This window comes from Athene noctua, chromosome 13, assembly GCF_965140245.1.
Source record: "Athene noctua chromosome 13, bAthNoc1.hap1.1, whole genome shotgun sequence".
Lineage (NCBI taxonomy): Eukaryota > Metazoa > Chordata > Aves > Strigiformes > Strigidae > Athene > Athene noctua.
In genome coordinates, this window is record NC_134049.1 from 486,720 (window position 1) to 505,070 (window position 18,351).

General features: G+C 37.3%; 1 protein-coding gene across 2 annotated transcripts in view; it reads left to right on the forward strand.

The window, feature by feature from the left end:
- ADAM10 (ADAM metallopeptidase domain 10) overlaps positions 1-18,351 on the forward strand; it is a 46,318-nt gene that overhangs the window by 9,611 nt on the left and 18,356 nt on the right. For both annotated transcript variants that reach the window (XM_074917282.1, XM_074917283.1), the window contains exons 2-4: positions 1,824-1,974; positions 11,579-11,697; positions 13,658-13,816. In XM_074917282.1, coding sequence (XP_074773383.1) covers positions 1,824-1,974; positions 11,579-11,697; positions 13,658-13,816 — 429 coding nt within the window. The remainder of the gene's footprint in view (positions 1-1,823; positions 1,975-11,578; positions 11,698-13,657; positions 13,817-18,351) is intronic.

Below are 18,351 nucleotides of genomic sequence, written 5' to 3' on the forward strand. Positions count from 1 at the left end.
CAGATGCTTCTATGGAGTTACAAGAGAAAGGAATTGATTGTGTGTTTTTTGCATAGATGGTATAGAAGAATACTGCAAGGCTTTGTTTCAAACAGTGAATGTTTTCATGCTAGCTACTAAGCTATGTATCAAAACATGCAGTTACTCCTGTGAGTTTTGAAACATACATCAGGTAAGATCTTTAATTCTTTGGGTGTAACGTTTAGTACATCAAAAAACACGACATAATTTGTCATGTATAATCTGACTTTGATACCAGAACCACTGAAATGATCTCACTCTTGACTGTAGATTCTAGATAGAGATATCTCAATTAATTCCCTATGATTTAGATATTTTAAATAGAAACTGTTTCTCACTGTGTATGTAAAACACTGTACTACCTCCATTGCACAGACACGCTGGTTTGCTCCACAAGCTGTGTTTTGCTTTGTTTTTTCTATGTCTTTACATTATTTTCTAGTGTTGGAACTTCTGTCTTTTATGGTCTCTGATTTACTGAATCATTTCATTTTAATAATTCCTTCCACACCATCTGTGTTTACTTCTGGCAGGTAGATGAAACATTTTTCATGTGTAGTGTTGTAGTGCTGGTGTTTGATATCAAAGTGTGGTAAGACTTAAGAAGAATGTCAGTGTTGAATGTGCAGAGGCAGGTGATGAAGACCGTGGTGGTGGTGAAGATATGAAAATACACTTCTTGTGAAATACGTGCCATACTGCTAATTTATTGTGCATACGTTTCAGTGATTGCTTAGGATATATTAACTAGTACGAAGGTGAATCCTGGATGGAAACTGTGTACTTACTCAAAGAGTGACCAAAATTGGAATTAACCAAATGTCTGTAATGCATACACTGCCTTCTTGTCTGGAGGAAAATAATGCTGTGTTAACTTCTTTACAGTCTTATGATTACTGGCCTGTTGGTTCTTCATCTCAGCAGCATATCTGACAGGTGTCTGGGCAGCATGAGGAGTTCTCGGTCCTGTTATTGACCTACTAATGCTAACTTTGGGGTGAAAAATACTGTGCTACAATAAAATGTCCAGTGTAAATACAGAGCTGATGTGGTGGTCCTCTGTATGCATATTATAAATCAATGAAGAGCTCTCAAATGCTAATGCCTCTAGTCAGTTCTGCATCTCCCTTTCCCCATCAGGATGGGAGTACCAAAATCTTTGCTCGTTTTGTCGTGCATTCTTAATGTGATTTGGAAATATTACCTTAGAAGGAAGTGTCCAAAATAGACCGAACTGAATCTATGTCTCTGGAGATACATCTTTAATAAAAACTTTTACATGTGGTACAGAATGTTGTTTTGCTAGGTGGCATGGTTTGTTCTTAATTTTCTGGATATTTGTAACATGGAAATAAACATTCTGAGCAGATGCTGCAGTGTCGTGAGTGCAGAGTGAAACTGGAAGTACAGTTCTTCTAGGGAACCAAAAGCAGAATGTTCACCTGTTGCACTTTTCATGTTTGGATTGGGAGGGCATTTCTGTCTACAGTCACGTAGTTTGCATTGTGGAGTAGTTCTGGAGTTAAATGAACTGTGCTCATCTTGGTTGGAATTAAAGTGGAAGATGCCTCACAAGGTTCACCTACCACACTCTAACTGCAAGTGTGCAGTCAGTCTGTGGGACCGGAGTAGAGTGAACATGAAGTGTACAAGGGGGGAAAAAGGCAAGCTAAAATGCACATTATGTGGAAGTTGTGTCCCCATCACCAGCTGCGTTGCACCACAGATCTGCCACACCTTACAGTGTGGTTGTAACTTAGTAATTTCTCGACATGCTAAACCTTGCATTTTTTTCTTTTCAGGTCAGTATGGAAATCCTCTAAATAAGTACATTAGACATTATGAAGGATTGTCTTATGATGTGGATTTGTTACACCAAAAACACCAGCGTGCCAAAAGAGCAGTATCGCATGAAGATCAGTTCTTGCGCTTAGATTTTCATGCTCATGGAAGGTTAGTGATGTTTTAAAAGGTATTGTTTTTAAATATTTTATTCATATGTGTTTTAATTGTAGCAAAAGGTAAATGGTGAAATACAGTCCCCAAACTAGAATACACTAAAATGCAGTGCTTACAGTATCTGTGAAGTATTTGCTCCAATGTGTAAAATTGTTGCTTGTAATCACTCATTCAAACTTCTGGTGGTAACTATTAATGCACTTTGAAGATTAAACAATGGAATCATACTGGGAACAGAATGGTAGTTGATTCTGAGCTTATAATGCAGCTTTGGCATATTTTTCAGCAAAAATTATGCCAAACTGCCTGAGGAGATTTAATTGAGAAAGGACATTTCAAATTGCATTTGAAATGACGAAACGGGCCCAAAAAGTGTTATGTTTCATGTGTAATGGTGTCATCTGTTTTCTGTGCTATTGTGAAATTTAGCAGTTATTTGACATGGGAAAAACATAATTGCTGTTACAAGACTTGCTTTGCCTTGTGTTTTTAACATGTGGTTGTAAGATGCAGTACCAAAGGCCGATACTCAGTGTGAGCAACTGAAGTGCAATTTGTAGGTTTCGTTCTGGAAGATCTCTTTGTCCTTAATTTGCCTGCTTTTTGTATAACTGAGGAGAAACAGGGAGAAAGAGAAAATATTTGTTCGTTTGACTCCCTTCTTTGCAGCATGGCTGTCTCAATGTATATGTAATGCCCTCGCTTTTCGAATTACTTCAGTTACAATTTAAGTAATCAGAACTTGATAAATAATTGCTAGCCATATGTAGAAACATAGGAAATTTGACAGAGCAGAGGTGAAACCAGGTCTCCTAGATGTGTGTGTGCAATATTGTTTTAGGAATACGCGCTCTGCTCCTGTGCCAGCTGGTGATCTCTTCGGGGAACGAGGAGCGGTGGCTGGAGGTGTGTGGCGTGATGTGTTCCCCAAAGGTTAGCATTAGGGTTGTGTTGGCCACTGCTGTAGAACTGCAACCCAAACCTGGAATTTGAAGTCCTGTTCTTAAAACCACATTTTCAGGTGTGATTTTTCAGGCCAGGGAATTGTATTATTTAAAGAAGAGTCGTACTGCTGCTGTCTCTGCTGTAGCTTCACAGGCCGTCTCTCATCTTCGCTATTAAATTGTTCTAATAGGACTGCAGAGTAGAAAGTTAAGAGGCTTTTCATGTAGTAAACCTCTCCGCTTTTAAATGAAATCTCCAGTAAGGTTGCAAGACAGTGCAGTTTAGTTTGTCTGACGCTGCCACTCAAGCTACGCTCTTGCTGGTTAATTTAGGATTACCAAATCGTGTACTGCCACAGAGAGGAACAGGACTGACCACATTCCCAGCATCATCTTGGTGCTAGCACTAGTAGGCTTAAACCCATGCAAGGAATAGGATCTGGGAACTAATCCAGCTGAAAATTATTTGGGGGAAAAAAAAAAAAATTCAGTATGACTTGGAAGGGTGATGGAGGGAGGATGAGACCGTTCTTTCTGGGAGCAGCCAAGATTTCAGTCCACTCGAGCAGGTTCATCTTGTCACTGGTAAAGATCCCATAATACTTTTCTGTAAAATAGAGCTGTTAGCTTAGCCTGTGCATTCTATCTGTGTTAATAAGGTAGGCTGAGAATCTTTATCATATAAAAATGTTAACCGTGCCTATGATAATGACATCTAAAAAAGATTTCCTCTCCTACTCCATGGATCTTAGTCACACCAGACCTCAGACAACCAGGTTTATAAAGATTTTGCTAACAGCTACTATTACTCATGAAGGAAAGTGTTGGTGTTTATATGTGGAATTGATTCTAAATCCCTATGCTCCAAGGCACAAATCAATCATTAACTGAGGAGGCTGAATGGAAACTTACTATAAGGTCAAACCAGTCCATGTTTTAGGATTTTGGTAGTTTTCTGTGACACATCTAACACTTCCTGCCAAAGAGAGGGTAGTTGACAGGCTGTAAATTTAGTCCACGAATTCCTGTTAAATGCTCTGTGTTCTTGCAAAATACTTTCATTTTTCTTCAAATATAAATTAGGATCAAGTGAATTGTTTTACTTCATACAGTCTATTTAGTAGCTTTGAAGGTGTATAGCAGTTTGAGAAATTGTACAAATAGGATTGCCTTCTGGCAATTGCAGGTAGTTTATTGTAAATTGTGTTTGTCATCACTGAGAATGGCAACATTAAAACCTTTCTATGAAATAATCTAATTACTTTGTGCTGAGGTAGGAAATAAAGCCTTTGCAAAACACTTAAGCCATTCGGATGTGGCCCATGGACTCTTAAAAGTGCTGTTTTGTTTAAGTACAGGTGATAAAGGCAATCAGGTCAACTTGAGGTTTGAGATTCTGAAAATGTAAACCTGATTTTTGGAATGGCCTTATACCAAATGGTTAGTTGAGACTTTGTCCAGGTGGAGTGGTTTATTGGCATACAGCTGTTCAGTTTGCTTCTCCTTAACTTAATAAAGATACTGAGCACAGGAGTACTGAAATGATAATCTTCTGGTTTGAGTTGGCTTCTGATGAAATGGCTGTCTTCTGTAGCTGGGAAGCAATGGGGAAAGCTGCCTTAGTATTTACTGCCATTCGCTGCTGAAGACAGCACATGAAGCAAGCCGGACCACAACAGTTCTCGTGCTGTATCTTTGCTACCCGTTTGAACTTTATAAACTTAATCTTGCCATTTGTGCCAGAGGAAGCATCTGTTGGTCAAGATGGGAAGCGATTTGGCTGGTTATTTTTCAGCGAGATTCATTTGTTATTCGATTTGGTCTATAAGCAAGCCTGCTGTAGGAAGAAGGGGTGCAGAAATAAGCAGAAGTGGTGAGAGGGAGGATGCAGCACTACCCCTTGCCGTGGCAGTGCTGACATATGCCAGATTAGCATTCATCACACTTAGTTTCATTGTCCAGAAAATGGCTGGCAGCTACAAGTATTTTGTGATTGTGTAAGTAACATCTGTTCTTTTCAGTAGGCTGTTTGGATTTAAGAACTGTATTTCATAGTGCCATTTTGTTGAAAAATGAAAAAAATAAAAACAAAGTTTAAATATTTATACCAAGTTAAAATATCCGTTTAGCCATGGGCTATAATAAATGTTTAATAATGAAATAGATACTGTAATGATGGAATTAAAGCCAAAGCTACCTTTCTTCACACCAGACTCAGTAGTTCTACAAATGGGTGTATAACATGCCATCATTGAGAAACCCTGACTTGTGTACCTTCATCTGAAACTCAAGTGCTACACAATACACTGTTAAGAACATAATTTTTCAAAACTTTTCTTCTTGGGTAATCCAAAATACAACTTGTTATGGCAGATGTGATAAAACTAAGCTGTGGATACCTGTTAATTCTTCTGAATCATGAACCATGGAGTTTAGATGAGTTAAAATTATTGCTTTACCAGTGGTGCAAAATATGCTCATTTCTAAAATGCTTCAAATTGGTATGAATATCAAGTTTTAAAACAATCCTGGTGCTTCTACCTGCCTGTTTATATAGAGTGTTTTAGTGTGAGTTAATTTAAGGTGCCCTTTGAGTCCAGGGAAGATAATGAATGCACAGTGTTAATATTAACCAGCTAAGTTGCTGGTATAAAATAGCTTTTGGACTCACTACACAACCCTTTCCCTCACCCCCACCCCCCAAAAGAAAACCAAAACAAAACCCCCAAAAATACATGGAATGATTTGGTAGAAGAGCAATGCCTTTGGCACAGGCTTGAGATGCATTGAAGGTATTTAATATGCCATAACTTTCTTTTGCATGTCAAGGTAATACCAGTAATTTTGAAAAATTAAGTTGGGACATCACTAAAACTGGTACTGCATTTTATATCCAGTGTTGCCTTTGTCCCAAAATGTGCACTTGCACGTTTTAACTTACTGAGCACAACCATTCCCATGCAGAGAAGTTGGAAACTTGTTTTCTCTACTTTTATTGCAATAAACATTGTAATATATTGATCATAGAATGTCTTAAACAGAATTCTTATCAACTATAGAACCTCAAGAAATACACTGGATATTTCATTCATAGTGATTTCATTTTGAGGACAGATCTTGAAAAACTTGTGTAATATCTGATGTTCTCTGAACTATAGCTTTTTACCTGGTGACAAAACTGAAATCCTGATGCATTCGGGATAAAGGAACTACATTGTAGTGTTTAACTGTACTACCAGTCAACTTAGTACTTAATGCATTCCTAATAACTTATGCTTTCTAATTTTCTTCGTAATTTGTCTTGTTAATCACCCATCCACACCCATTTCCACTCTTTCTCTTGGATTAGTTGATGACTCTTGCTAGGGAAAGTTGCCTTTGCAACTGAGTAGTGTTTGATCAATAAGCATCTGGAAAAAACTGCTTCAGTCTCAATACTGCTACTAGTAGGGCACTGCATGTTACTGCACGTAACTTTTTTCCTGTAGTTTGTGAGCAAAGTTTCTACAATATCTTTATTAAGAAAACTCTGCGTGAAGCTACAGTGTGTTGCAGAGTGACTGTGTGCTTCAGCTGCTAGGTGAAAATGCTTTAACTGTCACCCAGTTTGGCATACAGTTCAAAGATGCTTGCTTCTTACTCTACTACCTTTCACAGTGTTTTGCATTGAGAAGAGGAGCTTCTATAATGAGAGCTCTTGTGAAATTGTGTGGCTTTGAGTCTTAATCTCTGCTCACTGTACCACTTGGCAAGGCAGATTTGTGAAGCACTGTTTGTTGATTGGCTTTAATACTGATTTTTTGTGCAGTATCTTTTTCATTCATTTTCATTATTTTGACCAGCTATCGGTTGTACATTAGGTGAGTTTTCTGGTACAGTCATGAGTGGCAGGAGTGGACCACAAAATTTGAGTTCTTAAGTATGAGGGGGGTTTATTCTTGGTTCTATAGTAATCTAATCCTTTGTATTGTCTTCATTAGTTGGAGCTGTTAAATGTCTGTGTTTAAATACGATAGTTGTTGACTCTGAATAGGTTATGAAAGCAAAGGAGGCTACCTGCGCAGAAACTGCGTCTGATACGTTGGATTTCAAAGGTAATGTTCTCAGCATGCTGCCATGCTGAGATGGGCTGAAGTAGCCAAGCTAGTTACTCTTAGATTAAAGAGGACTTTATATTGTCACCTGTTTTTTATTAAACACTAGAGTTTTTTAGATGGCATTTATTTTTAAATACTTCTGTAATTTTGCACTCAATTCATGAAATGGCTTTGTCCTCTATGTTCTGTGAGTCCATAAAGCGGGTTCACTGTTACTGGACTAATCTGAAAATTTATCTGTTCCTCAGTTCCATGTGCACTTAGACTAGCTTCTTAAATAGGCTGGTTTAGTGGTCATCAAATAGGACTGGCTTGTTAGCTTCTATGAGACTTATATGAATTATTTTCATTAATTTCACTAAGTGAACAAGGTTCACTTACAACTAATTTTAGATTGTCTTGAATTTAAAAAGAAAAAATATAAATCTTTTCAGTTTTTACTGTGGTCTTGTCAGCTTTATTGAGTGCCCTGTGACCATTCTTCAGTCATCCCCTACCTATTGTACTGTTCAGGTTGCATACCTTGACATATAACTTGCTAGGCAAGAGACCCACGAATCAAGTCTCACTTTCTACATCCATTTTGTTAAAAAAACCCAAACAAACAAAAAGACCCACGTGGTGTTTGTAGATAAATTTTACCTTGCAGAGAGTTGGGAAGCAGAGACCTGAGTCCTTACTCGTTTAAAAAAAACCGAACCCACAAACCACAACAAAAAACAAACATATTTTAGTGGCTGATCTATGGGTTAAATGTCTTGCATTTTATTAGTTTAAATCCAGTGAGCTGGAACATGTATAGTCCTCTGGAAAGAAGATTCAGTGTTTCACTCGGGTTTGTCCAGGGAACGCCTGGTACAGTGGCATCAGACTGGTGAGACTGCCCAGCTGAGGCACAGGGTTTCCTGGCCATACCAGTAAAATTGGTATTAATGCTTTAGAACTTTGCTCCTTGGCCAACAAACTTTAGTAGACATGGCCGTGTTCTCAGCAAGCCATGTTAAATCAAACGTTTCCTGTGTGCTCAGCTAGCAGATTTCTTGTCTTTGCTTCACTAAGAAAGTGTCTTTCAAACTAGTTTCTTAGTTTGAAATCATGTAGTAACTTTGCCTTATGATTTTATTCTAGTACATCTTTACCGGTTTTCTTTTTCTGATCTTATGTTTTTGAATGATGTTAGAACATGGCACTGCATATAAATATTCAACTTAATGTAAATACAAATGGGAAGGTTATTTTGGATAAACAGGAAACGAAGTGGCAGAATCTGCACTTAACTTCCCAAAGAAGTTTTACTGGAATGAAAAAAAAAAAATCAATGCTGGGTAAAGACTATCCTGCTCCTAAAAAAATCTGTACACTATACTCTTCAGGACAGAGAGATACTTGACTGACTTTCTTAGAGTGTAAATTAACCAACATGAAGCTACTTGTAATCCTGCTTGGGTGGTTTCTCTTACCTGAGCTAGTTTAGGTGTTTGCAGATATGTATATTAATAATAATCAGTGGCAAATTGTTTAGGATGAGTGCTGCATCCTCAATTGTGTTCTAGAATAACAAGCTTAACAAGTCTGACTTCTAAAGGTCAGGAAAGAAATCTCTGAACAATCGTAAGTGCAAATTCAGAGGTGTTGATGGAAAACAAACACAAGCTGCAAGCATTCTAGCTGGGATTGCTGAGCTCTGCAGTGCTGTAGAGATTGGGTTTTAGATAAATACTTACCAGAGGATGATACCCTCTATCTGCATCTAGGTGGATAATAGAAACCTGGAGACCCTTTCATGTGCTGTTTCAGAGATATGTTTTCTTTAGTGTCAGTACCAGGACCATATGAACTGTCAGTTAAAAGGTGATGGAATATGTTATATGGATTTAATAGTAAGTGAGAACAGTGTAAAAAATAATTATGTCCGTAGGTGTGATTGACTTAGCTTGCAAGCAGTTTAAACACATCATTAAATTGTTAAGCTGTGTTCTAGTTAATATCAATTAGTCTGATAGTCTGTGGGAACCAAGTTTAGATTTTGAGACGCCTCATGTGGAAGCAGTTAAAAAGGACTCAAATTATTCTCCCCTTCCGCTTACAGACCCCTTTCCATTTTTCAGAGAAGAGTCTTTCAGTTCTTAAATGGGGAAAGTAAGGATAAAAGAGTTGCACCTCAGGCAGAGTAGTATCTTCTAGATCCTCACTTGTGAGCAGGCTCAGGGAGACACATCTGCAAAAATTTTTGTGGGTCCTACTGAGAAGAAAAGAGTATGAACCTAAATGGACTCTTCTTGTACTGGAGTCATATTCCATACTGCTACCAACCCATCACCACCTGTTTCTTTTTCCCAGCCACTTCTTCCAGCTGTGGAGTAACTCCTACATTTCCTTTCTTCCTTTGTCTTAAAAAAAGAAAAAAAATCTCATCTGTTCACTGAGTAATTGTGTGTGCTCGGGCTGCCACTGGTAACCGCAGTTTGACTGAGGAGAGGTAGGAAAGGGAAAGCACCAAGTGCCCTTGTGTGTACCACTGGTAATAGCTCCTTCTGCCATCTTTGGAAGTCTGCTGGCTTGCTGTCAGTGTCCCAAAATATTGGACATTCCATCATGGCAAACTCACGGATCTTAGAAGGTAACGCATACTAAAAAGAAATGCAATAGTAGAATAAGCATTAACTCTTACATGTACACCTCTGTTTTCGTTTTACCCAGTTCTGTCAGTATATACACACAGCTTTTTTCTCTTTCTGTAAGTACTTGTGTGTGATTAGAGCATAGGATTGACATTAACGCCAGTCTGTGGGAAATTACTGGGTTTTAGCGAAGCATGGTGTTCTCAACTATTTTTTTCTTCAGTTATCACTGAGTTGCTATGTTACATACTTGCAAATCTGACACAGCCTCCCCGAGGTAAGCTAATTTGAAATAAAAATCTACCTCTTGGTAGTCTTTAGGGCACTGCCATTAATGATTAAGATGTATTTTATTATCAAAGCAGATTATAGAGCAATGTAAACAGTTTGCCAAAAATTCTCTCTTCAAGCAAATGTGTAGCCATACAGTAACCACCTCACGGCCTGTTACCGTGCCAGTTTTCAGATACGTGTAAGATGGAAGCAGCAACAAATAATTAAGGTCAAAACTTGGTCTTAATTACTTTGTTTGAGACCACTGCTGCTGGGAAATGCCTTATTCAAGGTATTAAGTAAATAAAAGAAGCATTCTTTTTCTGGAAATAGTTAATCCTCTGCCTGCTGTGTAGCTAGACTAGAGAATAGCTTAGTTTACATTGATATAGGTGCTGGCACGGAGAAATCCGTGCATGCTGTAGAAATGGTAATTACCAAAAGGCTTATTTGAAGCTTCTTATTCCTTCTGTTGAGGCTAGTTTTAGAAACCGTATTCAGGAATGATACAGACAAATTTGTTGAACTTCTCTGGAGTCATCTGTCCTCAGAAGAATTCATGACGTTACTGCATTTAAGCCAGGGAAGAAAAATGAGAAAGATTCTCTTTGAGATAATTTTGAGAATGATAGGGACTAGCTTATATCCCTTTCAAGAAAGGGGAAGAAAGACTAGCTTTGAAGAAATTTAGAGTAATTGTTAAGGAAACTTCTATATTGGCTGCAATGCTGAACTTTAGGTGTCCCTGCCAGCTCTCCATTTGTGTGAATCAGTCGCTGCAGTTTGGAGTCTCTCCACCTATAAACTGGCATCTTTTCAGTGTAGTTAATTTTATTGATACTGGTAAGTAGTACATTAAGATGTCTCTGCATAGATATAAAAGTGGAATTTCTTTACTGTAGGCTTCATGTGATACATGGGGTTTTATGATTGCCATTGTTTAAAGTTTGGTGATTTGTTAATGTTGTTAATTCTTGGAAGTAGAAACAATGAATGCTTGTTTCCTGCTACCCCTGACCACCGCCACCCCCCCCTTGCCTCTTTGTACAAAGAAAAGCAAGTATGTTTCATACAAAGATTAGCAGTAGGATTTGCATCAGAATGCTGTAATTTGAACAAGATCATTCAATGAGCTGTTTATATAGTTGTGCATGTAACTACCAGTTTAAATATTTTTTTAATGAAATGTTGTTGCCCATCTTATTTTTTGAATTTCTGTTGAAGCAGTAATTAGCTCACCTACACTTCATTTACATTACTGAAATGTTGGCAATGAAAGTAGAATAAGCTGATATCTGTTATCTCTTCTGCTTCACAATGCTGTGAAGTAAAATAGTTGCCTTTTCCCTTAAGCTACACCTCTGTCTTCTGGAGAAATGGGGACAAGTGTAGAGTCACAGTCAGCATTTGAGACTTATGCGTTTAAGTCTAACCCTGTTTTCTGGCTTAAATCCTGTAAATTTAGCTACTTGTATCAAAAGCATCTAAATCTTCCTTATAGGCTATGGTTTAATTCTTATACAGTATAAACATTTTGTATAGATAAATTTTACAGAGTCTGCAAACTTCACACAAAAATATTGGTTAAAAGTTCTTTGCTTACTGCTCTTGTAATTGAAGCTCAAAGCCAATTTACTATCTTGTTTTATTCTTTATGCTTTAGACACTTCAACCTTCGAATGAAGAGAGATACATCTCTTTTTAGTGATGATTTTAAAGTAGAAATATCAAACCAAGTAATTGATTATGATACCTCCCATGTTTACACTGGACACATTTATGGTAAGTACACCACTTCAAAAGGGATTAAAGTGCAGTCATTTTAAACAGGAGGCTTTTAATAGTACATAGAAAATTAATATCTCTATGATTAGGTTATCTTCATTATTAAACTTCAGTGCATATAAATGCATTTAAACTCCATCTGCTTTTATTCTCATAAATGTCACACTTAAGAAATGTATTTTACCTAATAATTTTCATATCCATAGAACTTGAAGTTCAACTGTGTTTATGAACATACTCTTCATAGAAATCTGATGCATTTAAAAAAAAGAAAAGGAAAAAGCTGTCTGCATTTAAAAAAAAATCAGGTACTGTTCTTAGTTTAAAGGAATATAAGGAATGAAGTACTGCTATCATTGAGGGTAATATACCTGATTTCAGTAAATACAAAAGATAAAATTGATTAAAAAGGAGGGAGAATTAAGGAATTAAAAGCAGATGAAGAAAGAGAAGGATTAAGACTTCCTCTGTCAGTCTTCATAGTCTGTTTGGTTCTGATGGGAATATAACTGGTTCCTGAAGATCTCTGAGTAATGTCCTGCAGCCTTGAAGTGACTTTTAACCTGTGGAAAGAAGTACACATGCTTAGCAGTTTATACACATCTAGGTAGACCAGTTTACCGGTTGACTTAAGTAGGTCAGAGGGCTTTTAAGGTGTGTAGGGTCTTCTGTTGTGTGTTTTTCTTGTGAAATAATTTTGGAAAAGCTTTTGGTTCTTACTGCTGAGGGATGAGATTAGAGGATCCACATGAACCTACTCACTGGGCTTACTCTACATTGTGTTTTAATTCTCTCTATCTTTCTCATTCAGCCCAACTTTGTACTTGTCATGAAGATCATGAACAAATTTAGAGTTGAGTAAATAAACTGGTTTTGCTGTTGGTTCTTGATTTCCATTCAGATCAAGAGTCATTCTTCCAAGTACTCTGAAATTTCCAATGATACATGTCTTATAAGTTCAGGATATTAATGCACATGCTAATAGAATATAGTAAATAAATCTGGGATCACCTACACGAGTATCTTAAAATTAGTGTTCTGCAAAGCCTATTTCTACTTCTTAGTGCGCTCTCAAGAGTTGTAGGGCATATCTTCAAGATACTTTCTCCAAATTTCAGTACCATGTGTAAGCTTCATAAGACTCTTGGTAATTGTTAGTTAAAAATTAGTGCTGGTTAATTATAAGAATGAGTATAGTTCTGGTAATTTGATAGTGTGATTCTGTACTCTCCTCGCTGGAGGAGTACATAAATGTTCCTTTAGTTATCTTTCATCCTTTTTACAGAAAAGACTTGTTGGGGATGCTACATGTTGTAACTCTTAGTTGTTAAACTTTGACAGTTGTACTTTTCCAGATTGTGACTGTTTCAAATACAAATCCACTACATCCCACATTTAAACCCGGCTCCACTTTTAAGAGGTTTATGCTTGAAGAGAAAACTAGTTGCCCTGAATATAGAGAAATCTTTCTTTGAAAGCTTTTGAAGTTCAGTATACACTCTGACTTATTTTTTAGTAATTGTATGAATAGATGCATAAGGACAGGACTTGGATATAGGATTACGTGCTGTATATGTGATAGCTTTAAAATAGGGAGTCCAATTCTTAATTGTGTGCTTTTTAAACATGTCACTTATGTACCTGATTAGGAAGTTATTGAACTTACTATGATTTTGGGATAACTGTATGTATTACTGTTGAATAATTTTAGTCTTAAATTCAGACACAAACTTTCTGCAAGAATGTCTTACTGCTGTTATCCAGAATCTTACTCCTGTGTAATTCATACAGGTTTTTAGCAATTGGGAACTGATGCACAATCAGGATAATTATGCAAGTATTGTGCTTTAGCATTGTCTGCTTAACACCCTGGGTAGTGGGTGTGCTTGAAGTTTGCACAGGACAGGAAGCTTTTAGAAAGGTATAAAAAAAACTAATGCACTTTTTTCCCTAACAGGTGAGCAGGGAAGTCTTAGCCATGGGTCTGTTATTGATGGAAAATTTGAAGGATTCATCCAAACTCACAGTGGGACCTTTTATATTGAGCCAGCAGAGAGATATATTAAGGACAAAAATCTACCGTTCCACTCTGTCATTTATCATGAAGATGATATCAGTGAGTACTTCCATTTTGTGCTACAGATGAAATAAATTTTTTTTATTAAATGTCAAAAACTGTAAGCCATTTGTAAGCATCAAATAAGACTTCAGCTTGCATGTGACACTGAATCACGCTGTCCTGGAGTGATTCGTACAGAGTTACAGTGTGAAAGAGATTTATGGCAAACCAAAGTGAGTCTTCCTTATTCTGCCATTTTACGAAATTCTTAGCAGTCAGGCTGAAGTGTTCTAAGCAGTGTATTTTTTCCTCAATGGATACATGTTTCTTTTGAAAAATGCGCTCTTAAAATGCTCTATACTGATTGTTTTTCCTTGCTATCTGGCAAATAAAGGATAATTAAAGCTCAAGTCACTAAGCATTTAACTACCTGTAGCTTCCCCTGCATGCACAGGTCACAGATGCTTTCGTTAGGTGTGGTGGCAGCCAGCATGTCCCATTTTACACAGTACTTGATGGAAATGCACAGAGAACACTGCTTGAATTTGAAGAGTATAGGCCCAGGAGTCTAGCTTCAGTTGTAAATGTGCAGAAGGATGAGAAGGTCCAAGGGAATACTATTATTAAGTCTTCAGAACTGATGCATCAGAGTTCTTATGCACTCTACCTGCTTTTTTATGCATGACTGGTTTTCAGCTGTAACAAAAATCCGTTTTGTTTGATGCATAAGTAACTTTATGGTGAACCCCAAAAACGCTGTGATAGATTTCAGTCCTTCCAAGTCGGTGTTGGCAGAGAGCCACTTTACCTTTTGGTTATTGAAGGTAACAAGTTATGTGTGGCAAGTTAACTTTGTTTAGGACTTCAGTCTTGCCTAAAAATCAATTTGAAGTATAACTCCATTTAAAACCTTGTCCCGTCAGGCCATTGTCCAAATCCTAGCGGACTTGTTTGAAATCTCATTTGGTACTGAGTGAAGAGTCTTGGGTTAAATCAGTAGAAATTACGTGAACTGCTCTCATGATGGCATATGTATAAATACCTTTCAAAGTACATCATAATGAGACTGTATTGGGAAAAGAAATGTCAAAAGTAGGAAGATGAATGAAGAGAATCTCCAGTTGTGATTTGGCTCTCTATATTACCATTTTCTCTGTGCTGTAAGTCAGTGAAAAACAGAGTTATTGCATAATACTCTCTCTGGTTACTTCTCTTGCATGAACGTACTGAAGAGAAATGATCTTTCTCTGCTAAAAATTTAGAAAATACTGTTTGTTTTTTCTGATTGAATAAAGCTTCTGGCACACAGCTTTTTTTACATTCGGTGGCAGTATGTATGCTGTCTTTGAGTATGTTAAAATTGCTGTGAGCTAGCAGATATGTTTGTCCTTCCTGTTATCCCATTCTGTAAATATGATTACTAACCCAAAATCAAATAGAAGTTGCATAATTTTAAAGAGCTTCTGAATGAATGCTGTTACTGAATTTTATGTATGTTATGAGCTACACCTGTTTTCTGACTAAATGTGTGTCTTCCTGGTGCTGACAAGACCCATGTTTGTGAATAAAGTTAACTTTATAAGATAATGTTCCATATACTGCTTTTGATTCTCAAAGAGAAGTTGCAGCAGGTGTTTAATTCAGCTCTACAGAGCATTGCAGGTGAAAGTCTGAGAAGGCAATTTGCCTTGCTAGCTGCTCTTGGAGTATTATAGGGTTTGCTGCGGTAACAGAAGAGTAGTGAGAAAAAGGAATTTAAAAAATTACAAAAGCCTGGTGTAAAGCCATAAGGTATGTCATTTTATAACAACATTTATGTGACCAATTTGCACATACTTCTAAGTTATTTGGTATGTTTTGTAGGTCTCACCACAAAGTTCCATTCATCAGCTTGATACCGAGAACACTGGAGTAGCACTCACATAGCGCTTTCTGCAAAGGAGCCACACTGTCTGCTCCACAAAGCCTGTTATTAACCCTGCTGTAGAGGAGAGGGGGAGGAGGGCAGTAAAGGCCTGTAAGGTGGTAAAGTGATTTGCCCAGTTTCCAAGGGACAAGACGAGCAAGAAGATTGTCTTATGTCCCAGTTCCTTATGCTGTAAATAGTGGGTGACTAAAAATATTCTCTTCGCTGTTATCAACTAATGACAGAAATAGAACTGTACTTTAAAGAAGCAGATTTTATTTTATGAAAGTCAGTATGGATGTTTTGTAGAAGTGATCTCTGGAGGATAAATGGATTGCCTGAGAGCTAGAAAAAGCTAATGATTAAATTGATTCATATTAATGTCATATTAAAGTGAATGGGAGCAGGATATGCTTTTTTAATAATTACTTTAATTATTCAGGTGATGGTATGTTGGCTTTCACTGTTCTTCCTCTTGAATGTAGTGCATCAAAACCATCAGTTCGAAACAAAATCAGATTATCAGAGGGGATTGTCTTAAATCTATTCCAGAGCGCCACATTAAAGCAGCAGTACAATATGGCTTCTAAACCACTGAGTGAGTGAGCAGAGCTGCTTGCTCAGCGTGGTTGAAAATAGCCCATCCTGGAGCTAAGTCTGAGCAGCACGGCTTGAAAATGTACCACTTCTGCTGGTTGCTGTTAGTGCAGGGTCTGATGTGCATGTGCTCTGATTGTATAGTTTAACTTTTTTCATGGGTATCCTAGATGCCTCTAGGATTTGTGGTTTGAATTATCTGAAGTATACAACTGCTTCTGCCACTTTCTGAATAGTGCTTTTGAGGTTAAAACTTTTTGCCTTTCATGAGAGCTATTTTTGCATTGAAGTGCAGCTCCAAAAAACCCCTAACAACTTTAAAAAGCTTTACAGTAGGTTTAAAAATCAAAACAAGCATGCAAAAGTGTTGTTATTGCTCTAATCTAAAGCTAACTTGTGAAATAGTCAAACCACTGGTGTCTCACCCAGGACAAAAGCAGTAAAGGTGCTCACATTTCTAACTCAGGAGAGACTGGGGGAAGAAGTCATCTTTGCTTTAATTTGGGATATTTTTTGGTCACCCATGTTTCAGCCTTTTGAAACAATATGCTTTTTAGTGCTTTTCAGAAATCACAATGCAACCTATGATTAGCATCTCAATGAGACCTTATTCAGTAGTTAAACAAAAGGTTTTTTTGTAAGTAGGGATTATATTGTCAACTTCATAAGGCAGCTTTTGTCTGCTACAGTGAATGTGGTGACCAGTGGCAGGCAGCCTTCTATTCATGACTCAAAACACAAGTTGAATGATTTTAGTTTCTAAACTGCTCTGATCAAGCTGTTTTATAATTTAGTGCTAGAAAGATGCAAATTGCTATTTTTATTAAAATATTTTGGGAACTTTTCTTTAAGGATTAGGATTTCACTGGAACTGTATTTGCTTTATTTAAATCATGCTTCAAATGTATCCCTGAGTTCATAGTGTAAAACACAGGATCAGTATTTCCTCAGATCAAGAGTAGACAGGAAAGTCCTGTTCAGACCTTCAGGAAAATGAATGTGGTCATTTAATTGTCTTTATGATCTTGAAAGAACTGTACAACTAAGAACAGAAAGTATTTTGTAACTTTGCAAAGCCTGATCTGCTGAATGAACTGACCACTGCAAACTCTATTATTAGTGAGAACTTGGGGGTTTTTTTCATATTGTGGTTGTTGATTTAATAATGAAGGTTTACTTGGCAGTCATCATGGGAGCAGAGTGTGACAGACTGCTTAGAATGAAATCTATAATAAGGATTTTGTGGTATCTGCTTAAATTTGAATTTAATAGTTGTCTATTTACATCATCAATAATGACCTGCCATCCAGTTAGAATAAGATATTCTTGTCAGAAAATATGAAAAAAATAGGTTTTAATTGGGTTTTTTTAAGGTTTATTATTATTACATTATTATTGGTTACTATTTTTTAACATTATGTCAGAATTACAAAAATTCAAAGTGGAAAATGGGAAAAGACTAAAGTAAATTTGGGTCGCCTGAGGATTTTCTCATGTTAGAAAATTGATACTGTAATTAAACTCTTTCATAGACTTGATGGAAAGTAGGCTTCTAGTTTTTTCCTCAACTCTGCATTCAGTGTAAGCAATCATTTCATGGTAGAGGCATGTGTTCTCTCTTGGCCAGTTCCCAGGGCTGTGGTAGGGACAGGCTGAGAAGGTCCTCGATGCCATAGAGCTGGCGGAGGGCTGTGCCTACCTCCCAGGGCATTTAAAGTATCACAAGAGCACGGATCAGACTTGGGTCATGTGGGCCAAGAGTGTCCAAGTCATCTGACGCCGCGTGGTTTCTGCTTGCCCACAAATGGAACTGCTGCAGGGGATGGTGGAAAGCTCAAAGATGGAGAGGGAACAGTGCCTTCACAGTTTGGGGTACTGCAGCATTTATCAAAAGAAAGCTTTGTATGCTAATTTCTCTGTAAGCTAGAGGTGGTTCCAAAATGAAGTATCCTAAATTACACACCTCCCGTGTTTAGCAGGGTAGATTCAAATCTGTCCATGGGGGATTTGTCTTCTCCAGCACATGCAAAAACCTTGGCAATTGCTGTTGCAGGCTGTTTCATGTTCAATTCTTTATTATTTTAACTGT